The following is a 25,362-nucleotide window of genomic DNA, read 5'->3' as shown; positions in this document are numbered from 1 at the left end:
CGGCCCTCGGCCCCCAGAGCGGTTCTGTCCCACCCTCGTTTCCTACCTGGCGGGGCTGGAGGGGACGCCACCCTGCTGGTCACTGTCAGCTCAGCTGCAGCGGGCGGGTCCCTTTCCCACTCCCCACAGCACCTACTTGAGAAGGAAGAGGTCAGGGGTCACCGGCATCTGGGCAAGTCTGGGGTTAGCAGAGATGGGGGCGGGGCACGAGCTCCTGTTTCTGGCCAGGAGGTCCCCAGAGCTGCTTATTAGATGGGGGAAAGTGCAGGGTCCAGGGCCTCCAGCCAAGCCTGCCTCCCACTCCCTCCTGTGCAGGCAGAGCCCTCAGGCCACCCCTAGACTCCAGCCTCTCCCGCCCCCTCACTATACTCTCCCGTCCCAGCCTTCATGGGCTCACTGGGTTTTTCCCCTTCTCCCTACTGGTCCTCAAACCGCCCTCTACTTGGTTCTGGGATCTCCCAGGTCCTGGTCCTCTCTGCTCAACCACGTGACGGCCCCTCGTCTCCTGAGGACCAAGTCCCGGATTTTCCCCGAGGCTCGCAGGGTCTCTCGAGGCCGGCTCCTGACCCCTTCCTGCCGCATCCCTAACCTCCAGCGGGCGCCCACGGCTTATGCGGTGGACTGGATAACAAGGTCACGCCCCTGACAGCGTGGTGCAAGGCCTGCTGGCCCACCCTGCTTCCCTCCTTCCTTCTGAGCCCACACCCGCTGCTCCATCAAGGATAGGGAACGGTTAGCACAAAACAGCTCCGTGGCGTACTGAGGACAGGCCTCGGCATGGCTATTCTATGAGCGGAATAACACCACTCAGACTCAGCAACGCTCACCACCGGCCCTAGAGTGATGAGCTGGGAACAGCATCTGCGCAGGGACAGAGCATAGGACAGGACGCAGTCGTAACAGTAACCCAACACCATCTGGTTAGTAGACGAGAAACTTCCCAGCCGAGAAAACCCCGTGAGTCAATACCGCTCAGGTGTAAGGATCCTAGTTGGCCTGGAGTGCCCTCGGGATGCCAGTGAGAATGATGCTGGTTGGCTAGGTGGACCGATCCCGGCCAGAAGGCAGCGTCTGGGAGAACCCCCACGTAGCGAGACCTTTCCCTTAAGGCAGGGACTTAAAAAACGCATTGGCTAGTCCTGTGTTAGGAAGAGCAGAATCCTCTGGGCACGATGACACCCAGAAGACAGATGCTGATCTGGAGGCTGTGGTCCCCGGCTCAGCCCACCTGGGTTGCCGCCAGGCCATCATCCCCACTGTCCTTCCCGGGACCTCCGCCAGCAGACCACCTCCTCGGCAGAGGACCCGGGACGCTGTGCTCTGGCAGGGCTCCAGATCGCCCCACCGAACCTGCCCGCCCACGATGGGGAGGGCACCGACCCGGGCACCGTCCTGGCCGCAGCAGCGGCCTGGGCCCTGATGCAGAGATGGGCCCGTGGAATGTGGTCGAATCAATCCCTGCTCCAATCTGAAATGCTACGGTGATTTGTTCTGGGCTAATCATGTTTGACGAGCACACAGTTCCCTGACAGAGCAAATTTTCGGGAAAAAAAAATCAATAAAAAGCCTTGGCGGTATACCTGGGGGACGGAAGACCTGTTTACGCTAATGTTTATTTAATTAATTCAGAAAGCAGCCTTCCTGAATCCAAGTTTGATGTTAGAGACCCAGTAACAGCCCTGAATTATTTAATCTGGCCAACGGGGCATGGCACGGAACCGCCCCGGGACCGGGGGCAGGAACGGGGGCCTTCGCTGTCGTCTGGGCTGCCTCTGCAGACTCGTGCCCAGCAGGTGTGGACACCACACGTCCTCTCGCCTTTGCCACCTGGGCGTGGGCACTGGCCAACGTGTGTCCTGGCCCTTCCTTTGTATGAGGACCCCGCAGTGATGTGCACTTTCTGTGTGCGGGACGCGCGAGCGGTGAGATTTCTGCGCCCCTCCCCGCCCCCCAGCCAAGGGCACCTTGTCCAAGGTGTGGCTCACCTTGAGGTCTGGGATCCCGTAGCCCTTCTTGAGGGTGATCTGGAACACCTCCAGCGCACTGATATAGGCGGCCAGGCGCGAGAGGCTCTGCTTGCCGCTGCCGCCCACGCCCACCAGCAGGGCGTTCCCTCGGGGCAGCTCCAGGATGCGGCTGACCCGGCAGATGTGAGCCACCGCGTCTTCGAACAGCACCTGCGGAGGCCGGAGAGAAGCCTTGGCTGCCTTCCCGTGGCACAGACCCTCCTCCCAGCCCGGGCCGTGCTGGCGGCGAGTCACGCGACCCAGAGCGCCAGGAAGGTGCTCCTAATGAGACAGGACGGGAGACCTGGGTCCCGCCCGGCCCATCGCCGGGCTGTCAGCTCAGCACTACTCACCAAGCTCATGGCTGCGTTGACTTCGTTGTAACTGTCCAGGACGTCCACCAGGAGCTTGTTCAGATGAGCCATGTTGGTTACCGGCAGGTATTTGGGCTCACCGATCCCGTGAGAAAAGTGGCAGAAGAGATTTGGTTTGGCAAAAAGGAGCTCGTCGCCCAGATCCTAGAGATAAGTGGGAGGCGCACCTGTTGCTGGCCGCCACGGGCATGCAGGTCGTTTGTGGCAGCCCTGGCACACTTGGGCCCAGGATGCCGGGCCAAGTCTTCATGGGCCCAAGCCACTGGAGGTCGGGCTCTACTACCAGCAGTCCCAGGTGGGATGGTCCCATGCCATTGCATCAGGAGAAAGATAGGAACCTGCCGAGAGAGCCCAGGACACACCAGCAGAGCACACGGACCCACCCAGCCCTTTCTCTACCCCAAATGGACAGATGGAGGCCATCACATCCTGACCTACTGAGGAGTCAGTCCTTTCTCCCTCAGACCCACACTCACGTGACAGTCATTTCTTGGGACCCAGGGTGGACCTTCCCGTCCTCACGTGGGGGCCCTTCCAAGAGGACTGGCCTTATCGTTGACCCCAGGTACTCTGTCCTCTGGGAGCCTCTCTGGGCTCATCAGAGGGACTTGGTGGCTTGACTCACATCAAAGAACTTCTTGGTGGACGCAATGGTGACCCTGCGCAGTGTTTCCTGGTCTTTCTCGTCAACCATTTTGTCTCCGTACACTCTCTCAGCTTCATGCAGCCAGAGGCGGACCAGGTCCAGCGGCGTTCTCAGGATCTCCAGGGTGGAGAACAAGATTCCCTGCCCCAGACACAGGTGGTCAGCGACTTTAGCTGCGCTACGAAGGCCAGCCAAGGGCTGTTCAAGAGGGTGGCCACTTGCCCAGACAGTGATCTCTCAAGCCAAGGAAGCCACCGCTGGCCAAGCCCATGCACATCCTGGAGGCTGGAGGGTGTGTCTTGGGGGGGAAGGGCGTGGGGGAGGGGGTTCTCATGAGACAGAACCAAGGGCTTCCTTCTCTAAGGGGGAGGATAGTGGAGAAGGGACAAGAGAGTGTGACCACGGCAGGGAGCCAGACTCAGTGGGTTCCAAGCTGGGGCTCGGCAGGACGCCTGCCCATGTCCAGTCCTGGCTCAGCCTTTACTGAGCAAGTGCCCCGGACACATTCAGTGGGTTCTCATGGAGGGTCTGCCATTTTCCAGGCCCTCTCTGGGGCTTGGGCTCACAGCAACGAGGGAGGACCTGCCTGCACGGAGCCTAGGTGCTATTGGGAGAAGAAAGCAGGCAAGGGTAGTTACGCCGCGGGGCGTGGGCTGCGGGGGACATAAACTGGGGCGACGAGACAGCATAGGGATGAGGAGTGGCCTCTAGACAGCATGACATTTGAGGTGAGCATGCCTCAACCTCCTGGAGTCCTAGACCCCCCTTCTGTAACATGGGGGTGTAGGAGCATGTGACACGTATTTTGGAGGAGAATATGGGTGTATAAGTGGCCAAACCTGGTGCCTGGCTCGGACTAAATAGTAAATAAGAGAAAGCATCATTGCTGTCATCACCATCACCATTGCCGTCATCGCCATCATCACCATCACCGCCACCATCACTATCACCATCAAAGCCACCACCACCGTCATCATCACCACCGTCATCACCACCACCATCTCTGTCACCACCACCACCATCATCACCATCACTACCACCACCACCATCACTGTCACCACCACCACCATCATCACCACCATCACCACCATCACTATCACCATCAAAGCCACCACCACTGTCATCATCACCATCATTGCTGCCACCACCATCACTGTCACCACCACCATCACTATCACCATCACCACCATCACTGCTAGCACCATCACTGTCACCACCACCACCATCACCACCATCACCATCACCACCATCATCACGGCCACCACTGTCACCGTCATCACCATCACTGTCATCATCACCGCCATCACTACTGCGGTCCTCATCACCAACACTGTCATCAGTCCACACATCACTTTGCTTTCCCTCCCCAGAGCAGCAGAGGAGGAGAGCCCCAGTGGATCAGGGATGTGGCCGTAACAGGGCTCTAAGAGCAGTACCTGGAAAATATTGGAGAGATCCCTGAGGTTGAAGACATAGTGAAACTTAATGGCCGTGGGAAGGAATGTTGCCGTGACTTTCTGGTGCAGGGCTGTTACAGGAAAGAGATACGTCGATTCTTAGGTGCTCTTAATGGCCTCTGGAAGTACAGAGCTTGGGGTACAGTCTCTAGAGCAAATGTGCTATGAAATAGTGACAACTCAAGGAAGAAATCTGCGCAGCTGACTCGGGGGGAGGTTTGCTGCTCTGTTGACGTGTAACTCCTTTTTGTGTGCCGAATTTCCTATCCCCTGCCTTCCCCTCAAGCAGTCGGACTTCACAAGATCTCCTGCTGAGACACAGCCTCGTTTAAAAGTATTGATTTGAAAGTATGAATAAAATATCGGCCGGGGAAGTGTGTGAAGAAGCCATCGGGCCCACAGAGCCGCCGGCTGTGTCCGCAGGCGGGGGGCTGCGGCTGGCCAGCTCACCCAGGGCCGAGGACACCAGCTGGCTGCTCATCCTCTGAACGGCCATGGGGACCGAGCGGAAGGTCAGGTGCTGGGCCAGGATCGTGCTGTAGATGGTGGTGAGGGCCTCCTGGCCCGGGAAGCTCACGGCAAACACGCAGAAGTGGCGCTGCCCGGAACAAGACAGACCCCATCAGGCCGCCCGCGGGGCCCAGCTCGTGGCTGGGGCGGCCTTCTCGGGGTTGGGGGGGACAGACCCCACCCGTGGCCCCAAGGGGCGTGTGGGCGTGGTCAGAACGGACAGGTGTCCTCCTTGTGCTAAAACCCCGTCAAGTGTCGATCGCGTCCCCAACCGCCACATCCACACAGCACGCTCTCCGGCCACGTTCTGGCGGAGGCGAGAGCGTCGCAGGGCCCAGGCCTGGTGTTCTATTCTCGGTCCCCATCTGCTTGATACTTTAGCGGGGAGGTCCTGCCGGGGTGGGGTCGCAGAGGCGATCCAGGATATCCTGTGAATTCTGAGTTTCAGAAGCATAACAAGTCATTGTTTTCAGTACCGGGGTGTCCCGGACACCGTACCAGACGTGCTTATCCCAGCCGAGTGTTTGTTGTTGATCTGAAATTCACATTTGACAGGATGCCCGTACTTGCACTTGCTAACTCCGGCAGCTCTGGGGGGTCCTGCGGGGGGGGTGCTGGCTCCTGTCTCGCTGCCCCGGGGAGCCCCCTGACGCACGCATGCCGCAAGGGGAAGGGGTTCTCTGGAGAGCGTCGGCCCGCAGCCCTGACAGCACCCCGAATCAATGCTTCCATTTACTTGGGCCAAAGTGTGCCTGCAGCCTGGAGCGGCCGGCTAACCAGCGTGATACCCGCCTACCTGGAGCCTGGGATCGATGGTGAAGGAGCCGGCAGTGGGGTTCATGCAGGCCACGTACTGGCAGTTATGGACGTCCTTCAGCGTCAGCTTCTGCCTGTCGTACCTGCGCGGGGGAGGCGGGAGCCGCATCGTGCCACCGGCCTGGGGGAGCCCTCCCCGGGCGCCCCCGCCCACCCCAGTCATCTCTGGCGTATCGCTTAGAGGTGTAATGGCCAATTTTGCTTCACAGTCTCAAGAAAAGTTTGAAATAGGAGGCATCGTAGCGGCTCAGGGTGCAGGCGTGAGGTCGGATCCCAGCTCTGCAGCTGTGCGGGGGGGACCCCGAGCAAGGCGGCCATGCCCCAGGCCCCTGGGTCATGATGAGGAGCGACCGAGCTAATGCACCGAGACACACTTAGGACCCCTGAATAAGGCCAGTGCTCAGCAGATGTCTGCCCCGTTGTCCTTACGTCCTGGGTGACCGGGATCATCACGTAGGCTGGGTATTTCCTTGATGGCACGTGCAGGGACTCAGAGGCATTTCAAGATCATAAAGCATTTTCCCTGCACTTCTGACCCATGGGGGTCCCCCCATTGTGTGTTTTCTTCTGTTGGGAGCTGTTGCCTGTTCTTGTCCACTCCTAGGAATTCCTTGCACTCTCTGGACACCGACCCACCATCAGTCTCAGACACGGCAAGTCCTCTTCCCCGTTGCTCTTACCCCCGTTACGTGTGCGTGCGGGGGCTTGTGAGCGTGTGTGAGTGAGGGGCCTCAGGAGGCTGGGCTGTCCGGAGCCTTGACACCCTGTCCCCACATCCCTGCCCCTGCCTCACTGCTGACCTTCCCAGCTTCCTGCTGCCCCTGAGCTCAGTGTGCTGGAACAGGACGCGGCAAGCGGCAGGGGCAGGTGGCCTTGACCCTGCGAGCCGCTCTCCGCCTCTGGTTCTTGGCAGCAAAGGGATGGGCTTCAGGCCTCCATGGTCTGATTCCCAAGGGGAGTTCGTGGGTCCTTCGGTCCCCAAACGCCCAGGTTTGGCCTGGGCCACTGGCCAGGTCATTAGTGGACCGTTGTGTCAAGACACATGTAGGTTAACCAAACTGAATGTTGTTCTGGTCTTTCCGAACCGCAGCTGTAAAAAGGCCACGCGCGGCTCTCTGCTGCCCGTGGGAGAAGGCTTCTGGGGCCGGCAGGAGTCGGGAGGTCCGGCTGCAGCTGCTCCGAGCGTCCTCTCTCTCTGGCTCCACGCTCCAGCCACGCTGGGTCCTCCTCGGGCCGTGCTTCCTCGCCTGGGCCTCTGTGTGTGGCCTTTGCTCTGCCCGGGATGCTGTCCCTCCAAAGTCCATCCCACGGCCAGTCCTGATGTTGCCTCGAGCTCTCGGGAGAAGGGCGGCCTCCCCAGGCCTGTCTCTGTCCCCACCGGGGGACTGCTCTGGGCCCGTGCTGGGGGGGCTCCCTCAGAGCTCCCCCTGCCTGTCTGACTGCACCTCTTTGTCTCCTCTGCTGGATGGACCCTTGATGGGGAGAGACCTGTCTGTCCTCCCTCCGTGGGTGCCCTTGGCCATGCCTACCAGCCCGGGGCCTAGCTGATGGGTGAAGGGGGGACCTGATACACCCTCCAGCCCTGAGCGCCCCCGTCCCCATTGTCCGTGTCACGGTCCTGCACCCCGCCCGGGCCCCCCCCCGACTCACCAGTGGCCGTGGTCCATGTGTTGCCGAATGAGTGTGTGGGGGGCCACCGTCCCGTACTTGTCAACCTCGGGCATGTTCATGTCGTCGATGAAGTAGATCAGCTTCTTGGTGCCTGGGGGGCCATAGTTCCTCCCGGATTTCTTCTCCAGTGGCTTCTCAAGAACCCCTAGAGAAAGGATCCGATTGGCTATCGCCGTCCTGATACATCCTGTGGGGAGGTCCTGCTGGGCCCAGGGTCCCCAGCACTGGAGGCCGTGGCCGAGGGAGTGGCCTTGGAGGGGCCACTGGGGGGGGGGCGGACCCTCGACTTCCATCACCCCCAGGAGCAAAGGAACTGTGGGCGTGGAGGGGCCAAGGCCCAGGCAGCAGGCACCTTCCAGCTGGACAACCTCGGGGCCGCCCCAGACCAGTTGTGCCAGAGGCTCCTGTGAGATCTGCCCAGGAGCTCCTACTCCCCCCTACTCTGTGGCTCGTGGCCAGTGGAGGGGCTGTGGCAAGGGAAGAGGACCCCGGCCAGTCTCTGTGTCTTCGGTGAGAAGGGGTCATGGGGAATGTGGGGGCCAGGGGTCATCCACGTGGGGTGAGCGTGATCGGGGGTGTCCAGGCTGGGCTGTAGGAACCCACCGTGGGCCTTGCACCCCACCCTGCACCCCTGCTCCGGCCGCGCACCCACCCTGCAGCATGGCGGAGGTGGTATAGAAGTTGAAGGGCACGGCCTGCACCAGGTAGTCATCGGTGTTGAGGCTGTCCAGCTTGTCCCCCATCAGCACAGACTTGCCCGTGCCCGCGTTCCCCACCAGCATCAACGGCCACGACTTCTCCATGAGCAGGTCCATGAAGTAGCGGATTCGGATGGTCTCTGTGGTGTGCACCAGAGAGGCCTGGGCGGGGGGGGGGGGGGGGGTAGGAGGACCGCAGGGGAAGGAGGAGCCGTGAGCCTCAGACACATGGCGCCTCCGATGTCCCCCTTCTAACTCACTGAGGGACCCGACCGGTTTGTTGTGTCTCTGGTTTATGCGGGAGGTCCTGTTGTGGAAGCGTTTGCGTTTGGTCGCCCGTCACGAAGCAGGAGTCCTGCCCCGAAGTCGTCCTTCAACTGTCACCTGTCCGGGAAAAGTTACCTGCAGTGGGATGTCTGGGTCCAGCTCAAAGGCAGGCACCTTGTCTGTCCACGGCACGAACTTTTTCGTGTCCGGATCGATGTAGTAGTCAAAGATCGTCCCCTGCGAGGGGAACTTGATCGTTTTAAATTCGTTGACCCACCATTTGCTGAACTCGACCCGATAATCCACAAGCTGTCGAAGAACAAGAACCAAGCAGGGCCCAGCTCAGGGCGGCCGGGACCTCTCGCGGGTGGCGGGCTCCCGCGCAGCTGGCCACTCACCTGGTCCTGGAACATGGCCCCCCCGAATGCCCAGAAGCAGGCAAACACGAAGTAGAGCTCATACAGCTCCTTGGGGGAGTCGGGCGGCGCGTTCTTCTCCGTGAGGAGGCACTCGAGCAGGTACAGGATCATCTGGGTGACCGTGATCTCAGGAATGGGCGTGATCTTCTTGAACCCGAACCGCAGCTTGTCTAGGCACGTGGGCAGGTACTTGTCGAAGAGGATCATCAGGTTGGCCTTCTCCGACTGCACCTTGCGCCTCTCGATCCAGCTGCTCACCACCCTGGGGCAGACGGGGAGGCGCTGGGTGCTGGGACCACCCTGTTGGGTCTGCCCAGCCTCCCTCCCCTGGCCGAACACCCCTGGTGTCTCTATGTGGTTCTGGCATGCCTGCCTGGTGATGGGGCCAGACGTAGAGCTTATGAGAGCCTGACAAGTGTGTGGGGCTGGAGAGGATGGGCTCTTTTTCTGACATTCTAGCTATGGGGGTGTTGTAAGCTTAGAACAACTGGGAGCAACCTTTGCTACCCCAAATGAAGTCAATACGGAGAGCAGAGCTGGACATAGGGGAAGAGAAAGATCTCATGACATCATCTGGGTGGGAAGGGGAAGAAAGGGAGAGAAAGGGAGAGGAACAGGGACCTCATTACATCATCTGAATTCCTGGATCCAGCCATGCCTGAAGTTGTCTTGGTGAACTAAACCAATTTTTTTTTTCTTTAGCTAGTTTGAGTTGAATTTGCCACATTGGGAGAGCCCAAACGAATGCAACAGGCAGTCTGTGAGCAGCCACGTCGCACTGTCTGGCGGCCACCTGCCTCTGGAGTGGGCTTCCCAGAAGGGGCCCACCATAAGGGTGAGAGCGCAGACTCTGGGGCCTGCTGCCTGGGTCTGAGTCACTCCACTGTGGCCAACAGTGGCTTGGGCGAGTTACTCAACACATCATCTACAAGTGCGAAAGACAACAGTGACCCCCATTTCGAAGGACCACCTGGGCTGATATTTTAAAAGCCTGTAGAAGGGAGCCTGGCCCACCATGAGTGCTGCATGTGCCTGCTAAAAGCATAAATAGGGTCTGTCTGCCTCGTGGGTCAGCGAGCGTGTCACTTCCAGTACGGCCTGAGCAGAAGCAGGAAGCTGGGATTGGCACCCACGGCGCCGAGGAAAAGCCTTTCTGTGAGCGAGCTCCCGCCTTGGACGGCCCATCCTTACCGTGCTCGATCAGAACCGAGAACCGGAGCTGAAACCTCTGCCGTGTTGCACCCAGCTCGGTCTCCAGTCACAGAGCCACCCTTTCCCCAGTTCGCGTCCGCAGGCAAAGCGCGGCAACCCCATGCCCGGACAGTTAGGACCTGACTCCGGAGACAGCAGGTCTCCAGAATGGAGCCTGGCTGCGAGTCTGTGCGCACGCCGCTGTGTTTGCCCTCCCTCCTGAAGGTGTTCAGGTCGAGTGAGAAACGTTGCCTTGGTTAGAGTCATCCGCGCGTGCAGATGGGCACGCAGGCTCTGACGGGAAATGCAGGCCCAGGGAGACACACGCGCGTGGGAGGCCCAGCCGGCCTGGCTCCTGCCCGGCCCCCAGAGGCAGCCTCGCTTCACTTTCCGCTCCGGGATGTGCCCCGCAGTCTCCAGGCCTCCAGTCACTGCTGCCCCTGGGGGAGCTGCCTATCTCCCGGGGGCCCCTGGCTGATCCCCTACCCTCTCCACTTCTCTCCTCCTCGTCCCCAAAGGCCTGCTCGCTTCTTCCCCTGGGGCCCCCAAGAGCTGCTCCTGGTGCAAGGCTTCCCTCCACGCTCTCTCCTTCTGGTCCCACGGGGACCCCCCCAGGCGCCCCATGATCCCTCCTCCCTCCCTGTGCCCATAGCTCCTGCCTCGCCTGTGCACCCCAAGAACCCTCACGTGTAGGGTCATGGGCAGAACAGAGGCTCCCAAAGGACAGGCCCACTGAGACCGGGAAATGTAACCTTGTTTGGAAAAGGGTCTTTGCAGACAGACATAGTCAAGGTAAGGATCTCAAAATGAGACTGTCCCGCATTAGGGTGGGCCCCAGTCTGACGACTGTCCCTTCAAGAAGACGGGACTGAGGGAAAACCTCGAGAGACAGGAAAGTGGCCATGCAGAGATGGATGCAAGGACTGGGGCAGCCACCTGAAGCCAGGGGTGGCCCGGGACACGCTCTCCCTCGGGGCCTATGGGAGGAACCAGCCCTGCCCACAGACTGTCAACTTCGGGCCCCCAGAATCAATGCCACATCTTCAGTTTCTTAAGATTTCAAACACTTCTCACACCTTCCCTTCCCCTCTGCCCCCAGGGGCCACCCATGGTCCGGCATGGGCCACTGTCCTCTTCACGCCAGAAAGGGTCTCTGTGCAGCCCCGCAGGCTAGTCCGCACCGGCCCCTTCCCACCAACAGCATCTTCAGGCTTCGTGCTCCATCCACGAACACCTGACGGCTGCCCGGACCCCGCGACCTCCCGCTCTCGCCCCCTGCACCCACCACCTCGTGCCCCCGACCCCATTCAGGCTGGTTCTCGCCTGGCAGACTCCCCGCAGTCTTCATCCTCCTGGAAAACCCCCTTTCCCGCCAGGTGTCCGCCCGAACTCCGCCTCCTCTTGGACCCGGACCATCCCCACCCACCCCGGGCTCCCAGCGCACGGTGCCACACGGTCGCCACCTGCCTCACGCCACACAGTCCCCTGGCTGTCTCGCACCCTCTGGCTGCCAGGACCCGATGCGCAGGGACAGCCGTGTGGTATTCCCCAGGCAACAGCGCAAGCCCGCACGAGTGACTCCAAAATGCCCCCAGCCCCATCCTCCTCCGCCAGTTTGGAACGGGAAGACGAAAACCCCACTCACGGGTTCCAGCCGAGATCCGCGGGGTTGATATAAAGAATGCCGGCTCTGGAGACGGTGGCGGGGGTGGCCGTCCTCAGGTGGCTGATCTCGAACACCAGCCTCATGGTGCGGTTCAGGGGGATCCGCTCGTTGCTGGCCAGCGTGAGGACCTGGGAAGGGAGGCAGCCTGTGGGTTCCCAGGGGCGGACGGGCGTCGTCCGGATGGGTCGCCACATGGACGTCTCGGAACGATGAGGAGGAAGGCCGGGACCCGTGCCCCTGTGCCCGCCGCCAACCAGCTCCCCCCGGCCCGGCCTTCCCCAGACATCCCTGACCCCAGTCCCTTGGCCGCCCCCGCCCACCCCAGGACACCACTCCCTGGGGGTGGGCGCTGTGTAGGACGTGGGCGCCGTGTCGGACGTCACTAGGATCTCGTTTGCTTTCTGAAACCATCATCCCGCCCCTCCCGGGGATTCCTGAGCTCCCTCTTCAGCCAATTGAGAATCACTTCCTCAAGCTGCTTCTAGATCCTTCTGAAGACCGTTTCTGCCTTCCAAGGTATGAGATGTCCTGCCATGTCATGTCACATGCCAATTAAGCATGTGGACCGTATCTGCGGTCCTCCCCCACGCTGTTCCCAAACACGTCTCAGACGGGATGCACAGGGAGCTGTGTCCCACGAGGAACATGTCTGGTGACTGGGAACTTTCCCTCGTAGATGACCCATGCAGGGTTCCAGGCAGACCCTCACCCTTCTGATTCCAGTCTCTGTCCGTTGTGTGTAGTGGGTGGGATGTGCGGCCCTTCCCATAGCCCCCTGCCCCATCCTGGGCCCCCAGACCATCGCTGCGGCTTTGGGGCTCAGTTCTAGAGTCCAGGAGCCCCTCGAACCTTGTTGTCGTCCATGACGGTGTTGAGAGACTCAATCCACATCGGGTCTATGTCCCCATCCAGGACAATCCACTTGGGGCCATCGTGGCTGATGTTGGCCAGGTCCCGCATTATGGTGGAGAAAAGGCCTGTGGGTGAGCGGGGCTGGGTGTGAGCAGGGCTGGTGTGAGCCTGGGACACCTGTTGGGGACCTGCCCTCACTCAGCCCACCCTGCCACAGCCCCTGTCACCGTCTCTCCACTCCCTGGTGGCCGGGTTGATGATGCCGAACAGCTCATCGCAGGTGACAGCCTTGGGGTCCAGGTCCACGGCCACCGGCTTCTTCTTCATGTTCTGATAGGTCTTGTTAAGAGACTTGAGGACCTGGACATGGGGGTGCATTGGTCACCCGGGGCTCGGAGGCTACAGCTCCCACGCCCATACCCGGGGAGGCCGCATCCCCAGCTCCCGAGGACAGTACGCGGCCTGAGCAGAATCCCTCCTCTGGGTCTCTCTGCATCGCCGACACACAGGTGAGCTTGGAGCCCCGGACGGACTGAGGCAGGTGCCCGGGGGAGGGGAGTGCATGGCAACTGGCCGTCTGTGGACGGGGGAGCCCTGCGTGCCCTGAGACCAGGCTAAGATCAGGAAAAATTCGCCGTAGGTTCCGGATGATAAAGGCAATCTGTGCCCACTGAGAAAACCTGAAGGGAAGGAAGCGACCCATGATTCCTCGAGTTGGAGGAACGGGTTTCTAAGGACACTGGAGAGGTTTCATGCTCACACGTGTGTGTACAGACCTGAGAATACAGACACACGGACATACTCCTTTTAGAAGATTGGGTTCACACAGTTTCTGCCTTTTAAAAAATTCTGTGCTGTGAGCAACCCCGTGTTATTAGTCTTCGGAAATGATCTTGAATGAAACACGGTGGTCCGTCCTATGGGCTCCCAGCTCAACCCCGGCTGCCTTAGAATCTGCCGATGTCGCAGCTCACAGGAGTAGTGGCCCCCCACCCTGCTTCTCCTCATGCCCAGGTAATGGCAGGGGACTGGGGACAGGAGGTGGAGGTGCTGGCGTGGGGGGACAGGTGGGGACAGGAGAGCAGGAGGATGGGGAGCTGGTGCAGGGGGCAGGTGGGGACAGGAGAGTAGGTGTCTGGTGCAGGGGGCAGATGCGGACAGGAGGATGGGGGGCTGACACGGGGGGCAGGGGGGACAGGAGGGCGGGTTGGGGGGCCTGGCCGTAGAGGGCCAGGTGGCTGCTGTCCAGGGGGAAGGAGCAGGAAGAGGGAAGAACCCAGGAGAAGGGCCGCATTCCTGGGACCAGGGCCTTCTCCTCACCACCCCCGCTCCCGGGGCCTGGGCAGGTGACAGAGGCCGAGCCCCCAGCAGCTACAGGGCCTTCGGGGAGGGCGGGGGTGCAGACAGGAGTGGGGCATGCCTGAGATTTGCCGCTGCCCGCGTTCCCGATGACAAACACCGAGTGGCGCACTTGGAGCAGCTCCTCGAGCTGCACGACCTTCAGCACGAAGCTGTCCTCTGCCTGCAGCCTGAGCTCCACGATGCTCTGCTTGATGATCTGGGAGGGGCACGCAGGAGGGGCGCTGGGCACGGGCGCAAGGACCAGTGGTCCTGCTGGGGGCGGGGGCGGTGCTCGTGGGAGACTCTGTGGGGACGGTGGCCCGCTGGCGTGGCTGTGTTGCGTCTGCGCAGGGGATGGGTTTGCCCGAAGCCCCCCCGCCCCCCACCCCCCGGTTCCTCCTGAGACCTGCCCCCCGCCCTAGCACCCATAGAGGTGCTGGCCAGGGCTGGAAGGAGGTCTGTGGCTTCCGGGTGTTTCTCCCGGCAGGGGAGCCGCGCCGTGTGACTACCACCAGCTCCCCGACGCGGCCACCTGCCCGGAGCTGCCCCAGCCACCGAGGAGCCCACCTGACCCAAGGGCCCAGCAGCATTTACCTTTTCAAAATTCAGGTCCCGCTTCCGAGGCACGTCCAGGGCAGGGAAAAGGTCCCCAATGAGCCCCATGAACACAGGCAGGTCGTCGGTCACGATCTTGGGGATATTGAAGTCCCTCAGCGCCCTCATGAGCACCTGGTCCTCGGCCCGACTGGGGTCGCCCCTCTTCAGGGAGCCGGCCACCACCAGCACAGACTTGATGGCTCGCAAGCCCCAGTCGTAATGATCCTGGGGAGGGGGCTGGGTTAGGGACGGCTCGGGCCGGAGCCGGCCTGCCACTGGGTGCGCGCCGAAGACCCCTCCCCCACTGCCCCGCAGCCCCGGACACACACCTGCTTCGACAGGAGCTCTTTGCACAAGGTATAGAGCGTGATGAACTTCCTGGCCAGCAGGCGGGCGTCCAGGAAGCCCTCGGCCACCAGCATGATCTCACAGATCAGTTCAAAGTCGGGGACGACCATGGCGCAGGGCCTGGGGGAGATCAGCGGGGTCTGCCTCAGGCTTCTCCCCGCTTCTTCCCACAGTCCCGCCTCTCATCAGCTGGGCGCACACCTCTCATGTCAGGAAGCCCACAGCATCAGGATCCCGGGCTTCCAGCACCCCTGCCCCCTCTCCCCTTCCCCTGCTCCTCCTCTGCCCTCTACCCTCTGCGTGGGCTGATACCAGGCCCTACACCTGCTCTACCGACTCCTCCCTGAACCCGGCTTTCCACGGGCACCGGCCCTCCGTCCCCAGGAAGGCAGAGCGCGAAGATCGCTGTACACACTTTAAGGAGGCCCCATTTGCTAGACACCCTGAACTCGGGAACCTCGTCCCCCCGGCCTCCCTCCCTCGCTCCCCGCTCGCTCTAGCTTAGGGCCCCCTCTGCCCTCCTCTGCGCACACACCTGAATAAGGCCTTTAGGTTCTCGGGCAGCTCGGTGCGTCCTGCGTACCCTGGGTTCATGGTGATGAAAATGCCCACGGTGGGGATGAGGCTGATCATCTCTCCCAGGAAATTGAACATTTTCTTCTTGGCCCGAATTGCATCTTGGACACATTTTACCTAAACAGTTGGCACAGAGTGTCAGTGTGGGGCTGACCAGTTTCCATGGGCCCCATCTTCACTGGCGTTGAAGCCTGTGGCAACATGTTTGCAGAGGACACTCCTGGTCTCGCTTCCTTTTTAGGTAAATTTTGAGACAAGTAGACTCCCACACAGTTTCAAGAACTAAGGGAGGGGGACACGGTCCTGGGCCCCCATGCCCCCCTCCCCGGCGTTCCCCCGCCAGGAGCACCTTGCACGACCACGGGGCAGGGTCACAGCTGGGACCTGGGCGCTGCCGTCCCCGCGAGGACCCCTCACGTCCCCTTCTGTAGTCATACCCACCTCCCCCTGCCCCCACCCTCCCCGTGACCACCCCCCCACAAGCAACCACTGGTCTGCTCCAAATTCCTGACTCTGCTGGTTGGTGAGTGCTGCCCTGTGGGCTGTGCAGCACGTCATGGGGGCTGGGCTTCCGTGTCCCCCAGCAGAATGCAGCCCCTCCCCCAGCCCCACGGCAGGGCGGCCTCCCTGGGGAGTGGTGTCGCTGGCAGACTCCTTGGGAGCACTCCTCAGCAGCCAGCCCCGTGCCACACGGTCTGAGAACCCGGCACTGGCGGAATCCTAAATCTCCGGGCTCACTGGCCAGGGGTGTGGGGGGTGGTGGGGGAGGGGACCCTCCGCTCCTGCTGAACCCCTGCAAGCCTGCGCGCCACCACTGGAGGGCGCCAGATGATCGAGGTTAAAACCCTCCAACCCCAGGCCTTGAATTCAGGGTCTCCACCTTCTCAGCCAAGCTCCTGCCCTGGGGCCTGGCCTCTTTCCCCGGCTGGTCCACCAGGCTCCCCTGGGGCAGGGCTGGTGGCCAGAGTGGGGGGAGCCACCCCTTAGCTTCTTCACTGCCTCCCCTCTGTGCAAAGCCTCTCCTAGCATCCTGGCCCGGTTCTTGGTGGTCACATGGTGGGGTCCATGTACCGACTTTGGGGGTGGGGCACTCTGGGGCTATACTCGTGGGGGTCGGGGGACCTCGAGGCCACGGCCTTGGTTCTCTCTCTGCCTCCCTGGCCTCCAGCCCAGGGCTCGGGGACAGCTCTGTGGTAGGAGGCTAACGGTCTGGTGGTCGCTGGCCTCCCACAACATGCCCAATCCTGCCCGTGAGCTTGTGTCCGTGAAACCACCGTACAGGGTCGGGAGGGGCCAAAATCACGGCCAAGCTCGGAGCTGGGAGTCCAGTGAGTCATCAGTTGCGGGTCCTGCGTGGCGGGGGCTGGTTTCAGCTCGGCCCCTCCCGCCCTGGTCTGCATCCTCCCGTGTGGGTCAGGGGCGCCGGCTGCAGGGACCTGGTCTCTGCTTCTCCGTCTACTGCGCTGGGGGGACGAAGGGTCCCAGCCCCTGCACTGGCCGCACCCCCTGGGCCCTTTTGGAATATTCACGTGGATTCTGGACCTCACGCTTTGCCTTGGCCCCCTGAGCGAGCCCTGTGGCTCTCACCTCCAGTGCACATAGGATCCGAGGGTTCATGTACAACCTGGGAACATTCCTCCAGACACATGGGCCGTGCCGGCACAGAGCTGTCCCCTGTCTGAGAACCCGGCTCCCACCGCCTCCCAGCCTCCCCACCCTTTGTGCCCGAAGCTCATGGGTGTATTTCCTCCCTCCCTTCCTTCTCCCCACTCCTCCTCCCTGTCCTTCTCCCAGCACCGCTGTCTAAGGCATCCTTCATGGACAACTGTAACCTCTGTCCTTATCCTCCGAGCACAATTAATTATACCTTCATGTGTCTCCGGTTACATCTAGGCTGCCCTATCTGATTCTTCTGTGTGCCCACCGGGACTTCAGGTCCCTGAAGGACTGGGCTGGGGTCTCCCTCCTCCAGGCCACACCCCCCTGCATGGCACTGCCCATTGGGGACGGGCAAGGAGGGTCATAGGCCCGAGCGGAGTGTCTGGTGTGAGGGTTAGCAGGTGAGCTGACAAGCCCCAGCTCCGCCATGACCTGCAGACCACGGGCAGGACCCTACCTGCACAGCGATCACGGACAAGACCTCCACTGAGATCCGGTTAAACTCATCGAAGCAGCCCCACGCTCCAGTCTGAGCCAGGCCCTTATATATGTTTCCACAGGACTAGGAAGGGGGAGATGGGGGAGAGGTAGAGACTCAGAGGGCCGCCCAACTGCCAGGAGCCTCCCACCTGCCCCTTCCTCTGGGTCACAGTCCTGACCAAGGGTCAGGTCGGGGAGCTCTGGGGCCTGGGGGAGGCCAGCAGGCCAGCACCCACTCCTCAGGAGGGGTCCAGGCGTGGAGGGCTGGCTGCCAGCAAGAGCCCAGCCTTGCCCTGTGACCTCCCTGGGGTGGGCGCTTCCCTAGCCCCCCACCTGGATGGCTCAGATAAGAGCAATTGTGTAAAATGTAGCCCTTGCGGTTTTTTCTTGCACCCAAGGGAGGGGGCTTCTCTCTCAGATGGGAGGTGGGCGTGCATGTCAGATTTCCTTCTAGATGTTTGTGTCTCTCCAGGTCTCATTGGGTGATGAGGATTCTTCAGGGTCTCCATGTAGGATTCTAGGTGAGTGTTAAATGCCCCTGGGATGCTTTTCTGAAATCCAGAGACTGGAGTGGTCTGTGGCCTTGACTGGGAGAGAGCAGCCTCAAGCTCAGGAGGGTTGGCCTTGGGGCTCAAATACGGGTGGGGAGGGGAGGGGACTCCTGTGGGCCCAGGCTCCTGACGCCAGGCCTACCCTATCCCTCCCACAGAGGCGGCCCTGCTGGGCCTCCAGGAGGCTCTGCTCTCCTGTGGGGCCCGTGGAGATCCGACAGCGAGCTGCACAGTCTCCAGGGACCACTATCCCCTGGCTGTCACCTGGCTCCCCTCCTCAGCCTGCCCGGACTCGCTTTTACCCCAAAGCCCCACGCTGAACCACAACAGAAGCAATCCCTCTGTTGGGACCCCCCAGCTGCCTGGGGAGAGCTTGGAAGGGAGGCTGGGAGGAGGCGACCTCCCAAGGTGGGACTTTGGGCCTAGGTTTGTTGATCCTAGGAGCCTCCTCTGGACATGTCTGCCACCCCCACAGGGCTCCACTGGCAGGGACGGGGCTGCTCAGCTGGACCTCAGGGCGGGGACCGTCAGCAGACGGAGAGCCCGGTGCCGCCTCCCCCAGTTCTGCCCACAGTGTCCAGGCACCTTGAACGCGTGTGGGGCCCAAGAGATGCGGTGTGTGGTCCCCACGGGCCCTCTGGCCCCTCCAGGCTTGGAGCCCACCTTGTAGTCCATTTGCTCCGAGCAGTTGAAGACGTACACCATGGTGCCCAGGGCCCTGCCCAGATCCTTGGTTGTCTCTGTCTTGCCGGTTCCGGCAGGGCCAGCGGGGGCCCCGCCCATGATCAGGTGCAGGGACTGGGTCAAGGTTATGTAGCATCTGCAACGGACCACATGCGTTGACCCCCGGCCGCCCCCTTCCCTTTCACGGTCGAAACAGCTCACCTCGTCCAGGTGACACCCACTCGGCTCCAGGGGGGCACCCCCACTTTGCAGGCCCTCAGAGAGGTCGAGCAACTCCCCCGGAACCGCACAGCTCGCACTGACGGCCCCCGAGGCTGGCTGTCTGGCCGGCGGCAGGGGTGAGTCCAGGCACGGTCCCCCTACCCCTGCTAAGGCGGCTGGCGCGCCCACCTGTCCGTGAGCGGGGTGATGACCAGCCGCGGTGTGTTGCCCAGGTACTCATAGGAGTACTGGATTTGGGCGTCACAGATGTTGGCAAAGCAGTGCTTCTTCTCCTCGTCCCAGCGATGCCGCAGCTGCGACTGCCACGTGAAGGCCTGGGCGCTCTCCACCTGCGGGAGGAGCAGGAGTGTGGGGGCCCGGCCCGCCCGGGGAAGCCCCCGCTCCTTCCCCTGGATGCACGTCCACCCCAGGGCCGCCCCCAGCCGAGTCCTGCGGAGGAGTGGCCCCTCCTACCGATGGCTCCTCTGACGGCTCCCCAGGGGCAGTGGGGAGGGCTGGCTGGTGCCAGGAGGAGAGCCACCTCCCCAGCGAAGAGGTGCTAACGGGGGCTGGAGCCCCCGAACACCAGATCCCGACCCGGTCCCGGCCCTTCCCCGGCTCCCGTGCCTTGGCTGTGATCATTTTGGCAACCACGTCCCGCGCGTGCACGTCGATGGTACAGATGGTCATGACCTTCATCCTGTCACCTGCGCTGAGGTTTCCGATGAGCAGGGTGATAAGTGCGTTCAGCTGGCTGATCTGTGGGGACCAAGGCCCCTGGGCTGGGACACTGCGTGTGGCCTGCCCATCGCGCTCGCCCCGGCCCCTGTGGGTCCCCTGGGGCCTCACGGCTTGCAGGGGGGCGGGGGGGAAGACCACCGTCCTCTTAGTGACAAACACAAAGCACAGAAAAAGCTCTGCATGTCCCCCAGCTGGGGGGGGTGGGGTGAGCCGCGTTGGGATGCCACGGAGCCCCTGAGAAGGACGTCGCGGGGGCAAGTCCAGCACCGCGGGGAGATGGTGGATACTAGGTACAAACGGGGCTTCTAGAGCCGCGCAGACCGTCTCTACGGTATTGCCATGTAAGCCCAGGATATGCGCACAAATTGAGCTGCTGATTTCCAGGCCAAAGGAAAAAAAAGAAAAGAAAACTGCGAATTTCCAATTGTGTATTTCCATTTTCTACCCTTGGGCAGCACCACTGAGGCGGGGCGCGGAGGGCCACGGTTTGGCGCTTTTGACCGACCTTGACCGGCCGGCAGCGCGCGCAGGGCTTCGACCAACCGCACCTGTTTCTTGCTGTAATCCTTGACGGAGCTCTCGTAGCCTTCCTCCAGCCGCGCGAAGGCCAGGCCCACCTCGGTGGTCCACCAGATCTGCGTGCACGTGAGCGCGATCTGCAAGCAGACGGTGAGCGACACCCCCGGTGCAGTGGCCCCTGCCGGCGAGGAGGCCAACGCCGGGGGGCCGCGCCCCCTCCCGAGCCCCTCCCCAGGACCTGGGCCGGGTAATCGAAGATCCACTGCTCCCTCGGCTTTTCCTCGTAGGTCACCACGGCCTCTGGGATCTCGTGCCGCAGGGTGGCACACATGCGGTCCAGAACTCGGTTCAGCCACACTTCCACCTGGGGACGGGGGACACGCTGACTGGGCAGGCCCTGCGGGCTGTGGGTTCCAAACACTTGCTTTGTCGTTCAGAGAAGAACTGGGCCGTTTGCCACAACTGTCACCCCGGGGGGTGAGCAGTGAGAAAGACCCACTTAACAGATGCGGTTGGGAAGCCCGGGGGCACCCGTCCCCTGGAGGACTTGTTGCACTGGCCGTTCACGTGCACACGCTATTGCTAGGCGGACCAGGGAGGGGATCCAGAGAAAATTCTAGAAGACAGGCTACGTCCGAGCCCCTGCGGTGCTGCTGATGATGGGAGACGCGACGTCTGTCCTCCCAAGTCCCCAGTGGGTTCTGCCTGCTCCTCAGGGGGCCTGGTCTCAGGGTCCAAGATGGTCACACAGGACAAAACTACTTTATTTGCAGACAAGCCTTCTTTGTATTTTAAAATACAAGCCCTCCACTAGCCACCGCCAGTCGCAGGGAAGATCCAAACAGGGCCGTCGGCTTCGTTTGCCTCCTAAACTGTAAACACGGTGCCACGGTTGTGTCCACAAGGAGCTGAGCACGGGGAGCGCGTCCAAGCCCGCTGTGATGACGGGGTCTCGCCAGGCCCCCCACAAGCCCGTCTGTGCAGAGCAAACCCACTGGAGCTCCAGGCCCACGTTTCTGAAGCTCCAGTTTTCTTGTTTCTTGTGTGAGATTTTCTTCTTTTCCCCCCAAGCTGATTTCTCTCCAAATTACATTTCACTCAGGAAAATGTCGTGTCGATATGGTGGCCGAGTTGGGCGGTGAGATACGGGGACGCGTGGCGTCGGCCGGAGGGGGCCGCCTCGAGGGTGGCTGGGACAGGAACGGGGCCCCCGCGGTGGGGAGACCTCCTCTGGCACGCCAAAGCCCTAAAGCCGATCGTTCTGTTCCGGGGTCAGAACGCAACGGCTCAGGCGTGCGGGGCCTCACAGAGGACAGCTCACCAGCGTCCACAAACCTCTCCCTTCCCCTCCTCCCTCTGTTTTTTCTCGAGATGCACCCCAGACTGCGCAGGTCAGGCTGTGCTGGAGACTGTCCACGGAAGCCGCTGGAGCACTTGCCCGGGCAAGGGACAGTCCCGGGCTGGGTGGCCCTGCGGCCGCTCCGTCCTGATGTGCGGCCGGCACTCACCTGCCCCGAGAGGTCACACTCTTGGTCAAAGTCCACGTACTCGTCCTCCTTGCTGAACATGCCCAGGCCGAATTTGAGAGGCTTTTCGTCGGAGTCGAGGCGAAACTTGAGCTTACACAGGCTGTCGAAGAGCTTGGCCAGGTGGCGGCTCACCTGCGGGGGTGGGGGTGCAGACACGGGGTCACGGAGCCCAGGGCCTCGGAGGGGGCGCGGGCACAGCCGGGTTCTCCTTGGGGCATTTTAAGGTCTTTTCTGTTTTGGAATGCCCCTGCCCCCCCGTGTCTGCTCGGTGTTAACAAAACGCGCTTAGCCATCCAAGGGCCCCGCCCAGCAGCTCTGAGGGGCGACTCGGAGACCAGTCTCGGGATCCAGGCTTCAGGGACAAAGGTCTGTTCCTGAAGGTGACCGGACGCTTTTCCTTGACAAGGCTGTCCCCAGGCCCTGGGCTCATTTCCTTGGGCCACCCCGTGCCTCCCTTCTGGCGCATCCTGCAATTTTAGGATTCAAATAAAAGATTGGGTTTTCCCTTCACCTAATTAGTTAAGCCCCCTCTCTTTTCAGAGGAGCCTCGAGGACACATCTTCCTGGCTCCTGGGGGCCCAGATCTGTCAGGATGAGCCAGCGGCCACCTAGTGAGCAAGTCTCCCAGAAACACCATCTCGCTAAGCCCCTGGCATCTAACCCACTTTCCAGACGAGGAACATGAGGCAAGGGGCCACGGCCAGGCCCCCAGCGGTTTCTGGCATGGGTGACTTCGTGGAGGTGGTCCAGGGACCTCCGTGCACACAGGGTCACCCAGTCGTGGGGGCGAGCACGGGGCCGCCTACCTCCACAGGGTCGTTTCCGTTGGAGAGGATGTCCAGGAGGTCAGCTGAGGAGACAAAGTAGAACCTCGGGAAAGCCAGTCTTTTCGTCTCTAAGTATTCTGCCAAGGCCTTTTCGCACACAGCCAAGCTGGGAGGAGGGAGGCCACGGGGCTGTGGAGGCCTTCTGAGGCCCAGCCCGTCCGCGCGGCACCACCGCCCTGGAGATGCCCGTCTGTTCGCAGCCCCGGGTCAGACTCAGACCCTGGAACCCGACCTGCCGTGTGGGTGTCCCTCTGAGACTGAGGACATGCCGTGTGGCCGGCGTGGCACCACGAGGCCGGGAGCACCAGCTCCCAGGGAGGAGTTTGCCCTGTCCTGGTGGCGGGGGCTGCTGGCTCAGGACACCCCTCCCCCGCCCAGCCTCGGGGACCTACTTCTTCTTCAGATTCTCCAGTTTGTCGTAGAGCCCGGGCTTGTTGGTGGCCTCGATCACGTTGGGCGTTTTCACGGCCTCCTCCATCAGGGCCTGGAGGAGATGGGCCCCGGGGCGTGAGCGGCGCGGGCTCTCCGGGGTCGCCACTTCTGACCGTACGCAGGGAGGCGGAGGGCCATGCTCACCTTGAACTCCGTGTCGATGTCGTCGAAGCGCCTGGAGTCCTCTGGCAGCTGTGCGCGGATGTCCTCGGAGCCAATAAAGATGCTCTCCAGGTGGCTCCAGGTCCGCTGCACCTCGAACCAGACGGAGAGGACCGCGTCCGCCGTGGACAGTTTCTGCTGCCAGCTCGTCACTTCCTTCAGGAAGTGCGACAGGTACTTGGAAGTCATCAGGTTCTGCAGCTGCACCTGGTTGTCTTCCAAGGTCTCCACCAGCACCTCGTCCGCCTTGAGCATCACGGTGCCCGTGCGTGGGTGCGGCTCGTGCCCGAACTCCATGCTGGACCACGTGGTGTCCAGGGCTTTCAGCACCTTTCGGGGGACACGGGGGGACATATCACTCGGCGGCTGGCCAGAGGGGCCGAGAAGGACCCAGAGGGAAGCCCTGCTTCCGGAAATCTGGAACCTTCCTACCGACGACATTGACCGTCGCCAAAAGGGAGCAATGACGCAAACGTCCGTCCGTAGACGGACAGGTGTGGTGGGACAGAGCGTCAGAACGCCGCTCAGCCCTAAGGAGAAATGAGGGTCTGCCTCGGGTTCCCGCATGGCTGGATCCTGACTTCATCACGCCAAGTCGACGAGGCCGGCCAGGCGAGGCCCAGTCCTGCGCGATTCCATCCTCTTGAAATGTCCAGAACAGGCGAGTCCGTGGGGACAGGAAGTGGGTCAGTGGGGGTGGGACGGGGATGTGCGGGAAGATAGGGGTTCCTGGAGGGAGCGGCTTTCTTTCTGAGCTGGTGAAAACGTTCTAACATTGAATAATTCTACCACGTGACGGTTGCCCACTTCCGTGACTATGCTAAAAAGCCACTGAACTGTACACGTTAAGTGGGTGAACAGTACAGCATGCCAGTGATAGCTCAGTAAAGCTGTTTTCTTAAAAAAAGAGGAGATGGATGCCTGAGTGGCTCACTGGGTCAAGCTTCTGCCTTCGGCTCAGTCATGATCCCGGGGTCTTGGGATGGAGCCCTGCATTGGGCTCCCTGCTCAGCAGGAAGCCGGCTTCTCCCTCTCCCTCTGCCCCTTCCTCCCACTTGTGCTCTCTCTCACTATCTCTCTCTGACAACTAAATAAATAAAATCTTAAAAAAAAAAATAGGAAGAAAACCCAAGTGTGAAGGCTCACACAGAGCAGGTGAGGAGGGAGATGTGTATTGCAGAAGGAGCCCCCCGTCGTGTTTCCCTGTGTCTGGGGACTGTGCCAGCTGGTGGCTCGTCACCCACCCCGATGGCTAGGCCTCCCGCCTTCCCTCCTCCAGCCTCTTCTCCAAGTCGCTAGGCTGATGCACAAGAGGAGAGCGCCCAGGCCGTTGTTCAGTGCACATACTAGTGCACACAGGGCGCGGAGCTAGAACCAAGGGATCCCTTCTCCAGTGATACATCCTGGAAATTTTTTACAAGATTTCCATCATGGGTTGGTTAAGGGAGAGCCCACCAGACTTTATTCCTGAGTCAAGCGACCCACAGACCCCCACAAGAAGCAAGATGTTCGTAGGCGCCGGGCCGGCCTAGCGTCGTCCCGCACAGCACACGTTCTGCCGTCGACAAAAGAAAAATACCTTCTCCATCCCCGACTCCTTCACAGCCTTGTCCACGATGTTCCGAACCTCATCCTCGTACTTGTGGAGGTCTAGCTGCAGCAAATCCGCCAGCGTGGTCTCATCTGACATTTCAAATTTCACCTGGGGGAAAAATAGGCATGTTCCAGCTAAGGTCATATGTCCCGGACAGACGTCTTTGTCCTTTGTGGAGACGCAGGTCGGTGAGTAATCCGGGGTAAGAGGGAGGGTTGGAAGCTCTGCGTCACCATTTCCTGGCTCTGTGACTTCGGGGAGCTTCTGCTCCGAGACTCGCCTTTCCTCCCCATAACACCGTGTATTGGCTGAGCCCCCTGTAGCGCTTTGAAGTGTTTCTCCCAAGTTCCTGTCTGCCCAGACCTCACAATATGACCTTATTTGGGAATAGGGTCTTGGCTGGTGCCAGGAATCCTGAGAGGAGATCGTCCTGGATTATCCATGTAGGACCTAAATGACAGGCGTTCTTAGAAGAGAAAGGACAGGGGGATTCGGAATGGGGAAGAAAGCCACGTGGTGGTAGGCACTGAGATTGGAGGGACGCAGCC

The 25,362-nt window shown here is 61.4% G+C and overlaps 1 protein-coding gene across 7 annotated transcripts in view; it reads right to left on the bottom strand.

Annotated features, from left to right (window-relative positions):
* The window catches only part of DNAH17 (dynein axonemal heavy chain 17), a 91,392-nt gene that overhangs the window by 29,304 nt on the left and 36,726 nt on the right, over nt 1–25,362 (bottom strand). For all 7 annotated transcript variants that reach the window (XM_047706478.1, XM_047706479.1, XM_047706482.1 and 4 more), the window contains 28 exons: nt 24,800–24,922; nt 23,203–23,550; nt 23,019–23,110; nt 22,606–22,732; nt 21,779–21,931; nt 20,509–20,634; nt 20,300–20,407; nt 19,638–19,769; nt 19,200–19,360; nt 18,789–18,945; nt 17,552–17,656; nt 15,395–15,552; nt 14,841–14,979; nt 14,509–14,736; nt 13,994–14,131; nt 12,801–12,933; nt 12,571–12,698; nt 11,701–11,849; nt 8,844–9,126; nt 8,581–8,754; nt 8,133–8,340; nt 7,460–7,625; nt 5,790–5,892; nt 4,934–5,081; nt 4,463–4,554; nt 3,006–3,167; nt 2,360–2,524; nt 1,986–2,177 (listed from right to left, as the gene is read on the bottom strand). In XM_047706478.1, coding sequence (XP_047562434.1) covers nt 1,986–2,177; nt 2,360–2,524; nt 3,006–3,167; nt 4,463–4,554; nt 4,934–5,081; nt 5,790–5,892; nt 7,460–7,625; nt 8,133–8,340; nt 8,581–8,754; nt 8,844–9,126; nt 11,701–11,849; nt 12,571–12,698; nt 12,801–12,933; nt 13,994–14,131; nt 14,509–14,736; nt 14,841–14,979; nt 15,395–15,552; nt 17,552–17,656; nt 18,789–18,945; nt 19,200–19,360; nt 19,638–19,769; nt 20,300–20,407; nt 20,509–20,634; nt 21,779–21,931; nt 22,606–22,732; nt 23,019–23,110; nt 23,203–23,550; nt 24,800–24,922 — 4,398 coding nt within the window. The remainder of the gene's footprint in view (nt 1–1,985; nt 2,178–2,359; nt 2,525–3,005; nt 3,168–4,462; nt 4,555–4,933; nt 5,082–5,789; nt 5,893–7,459; nt 7,626–8,132; nt 8,341–8,580; nt 8,755–8,843; nt 9,127–11,700; nt 11,850–12,570; nt 12,699–12,800; nt 12,934–13,993; nt 14,132–14,508; nt 14,737–14,840; nt 14,980–15,394; nt 15,553–17,551; nt 17,657–18,788; nt 18,946–19,199; nt 19,361–19,637; nt 19,770–20,299; nt 20,408–20,508; nt 20,635–21,778; nt 21,932–22,605; nt 22,733–23,018; nt 23,111–23,202; nt 23,551–24,799; nt 24,923–25,362) is intronic.

The sequence above is a fragment of the Lutra lutra genome, chromosome 16 (assembly GCF_902655055.1).
Source record: "Lutra lutra chromosome 16, mLutLut1.2, whole genome shotgun sequence".
NCBI classification, from domain to species: domain Eukaryota; kingdom Metazoa; phylum Chordata; class Mammalia; order Carnivora; family Mustelidae; genus Lutra; species Lutra lutra.
The sequence above is the reverse complement of the archived record's forward strand: the minus strand, read 5'-3'. Positions and strand labels throughout refer to the sequence as shown.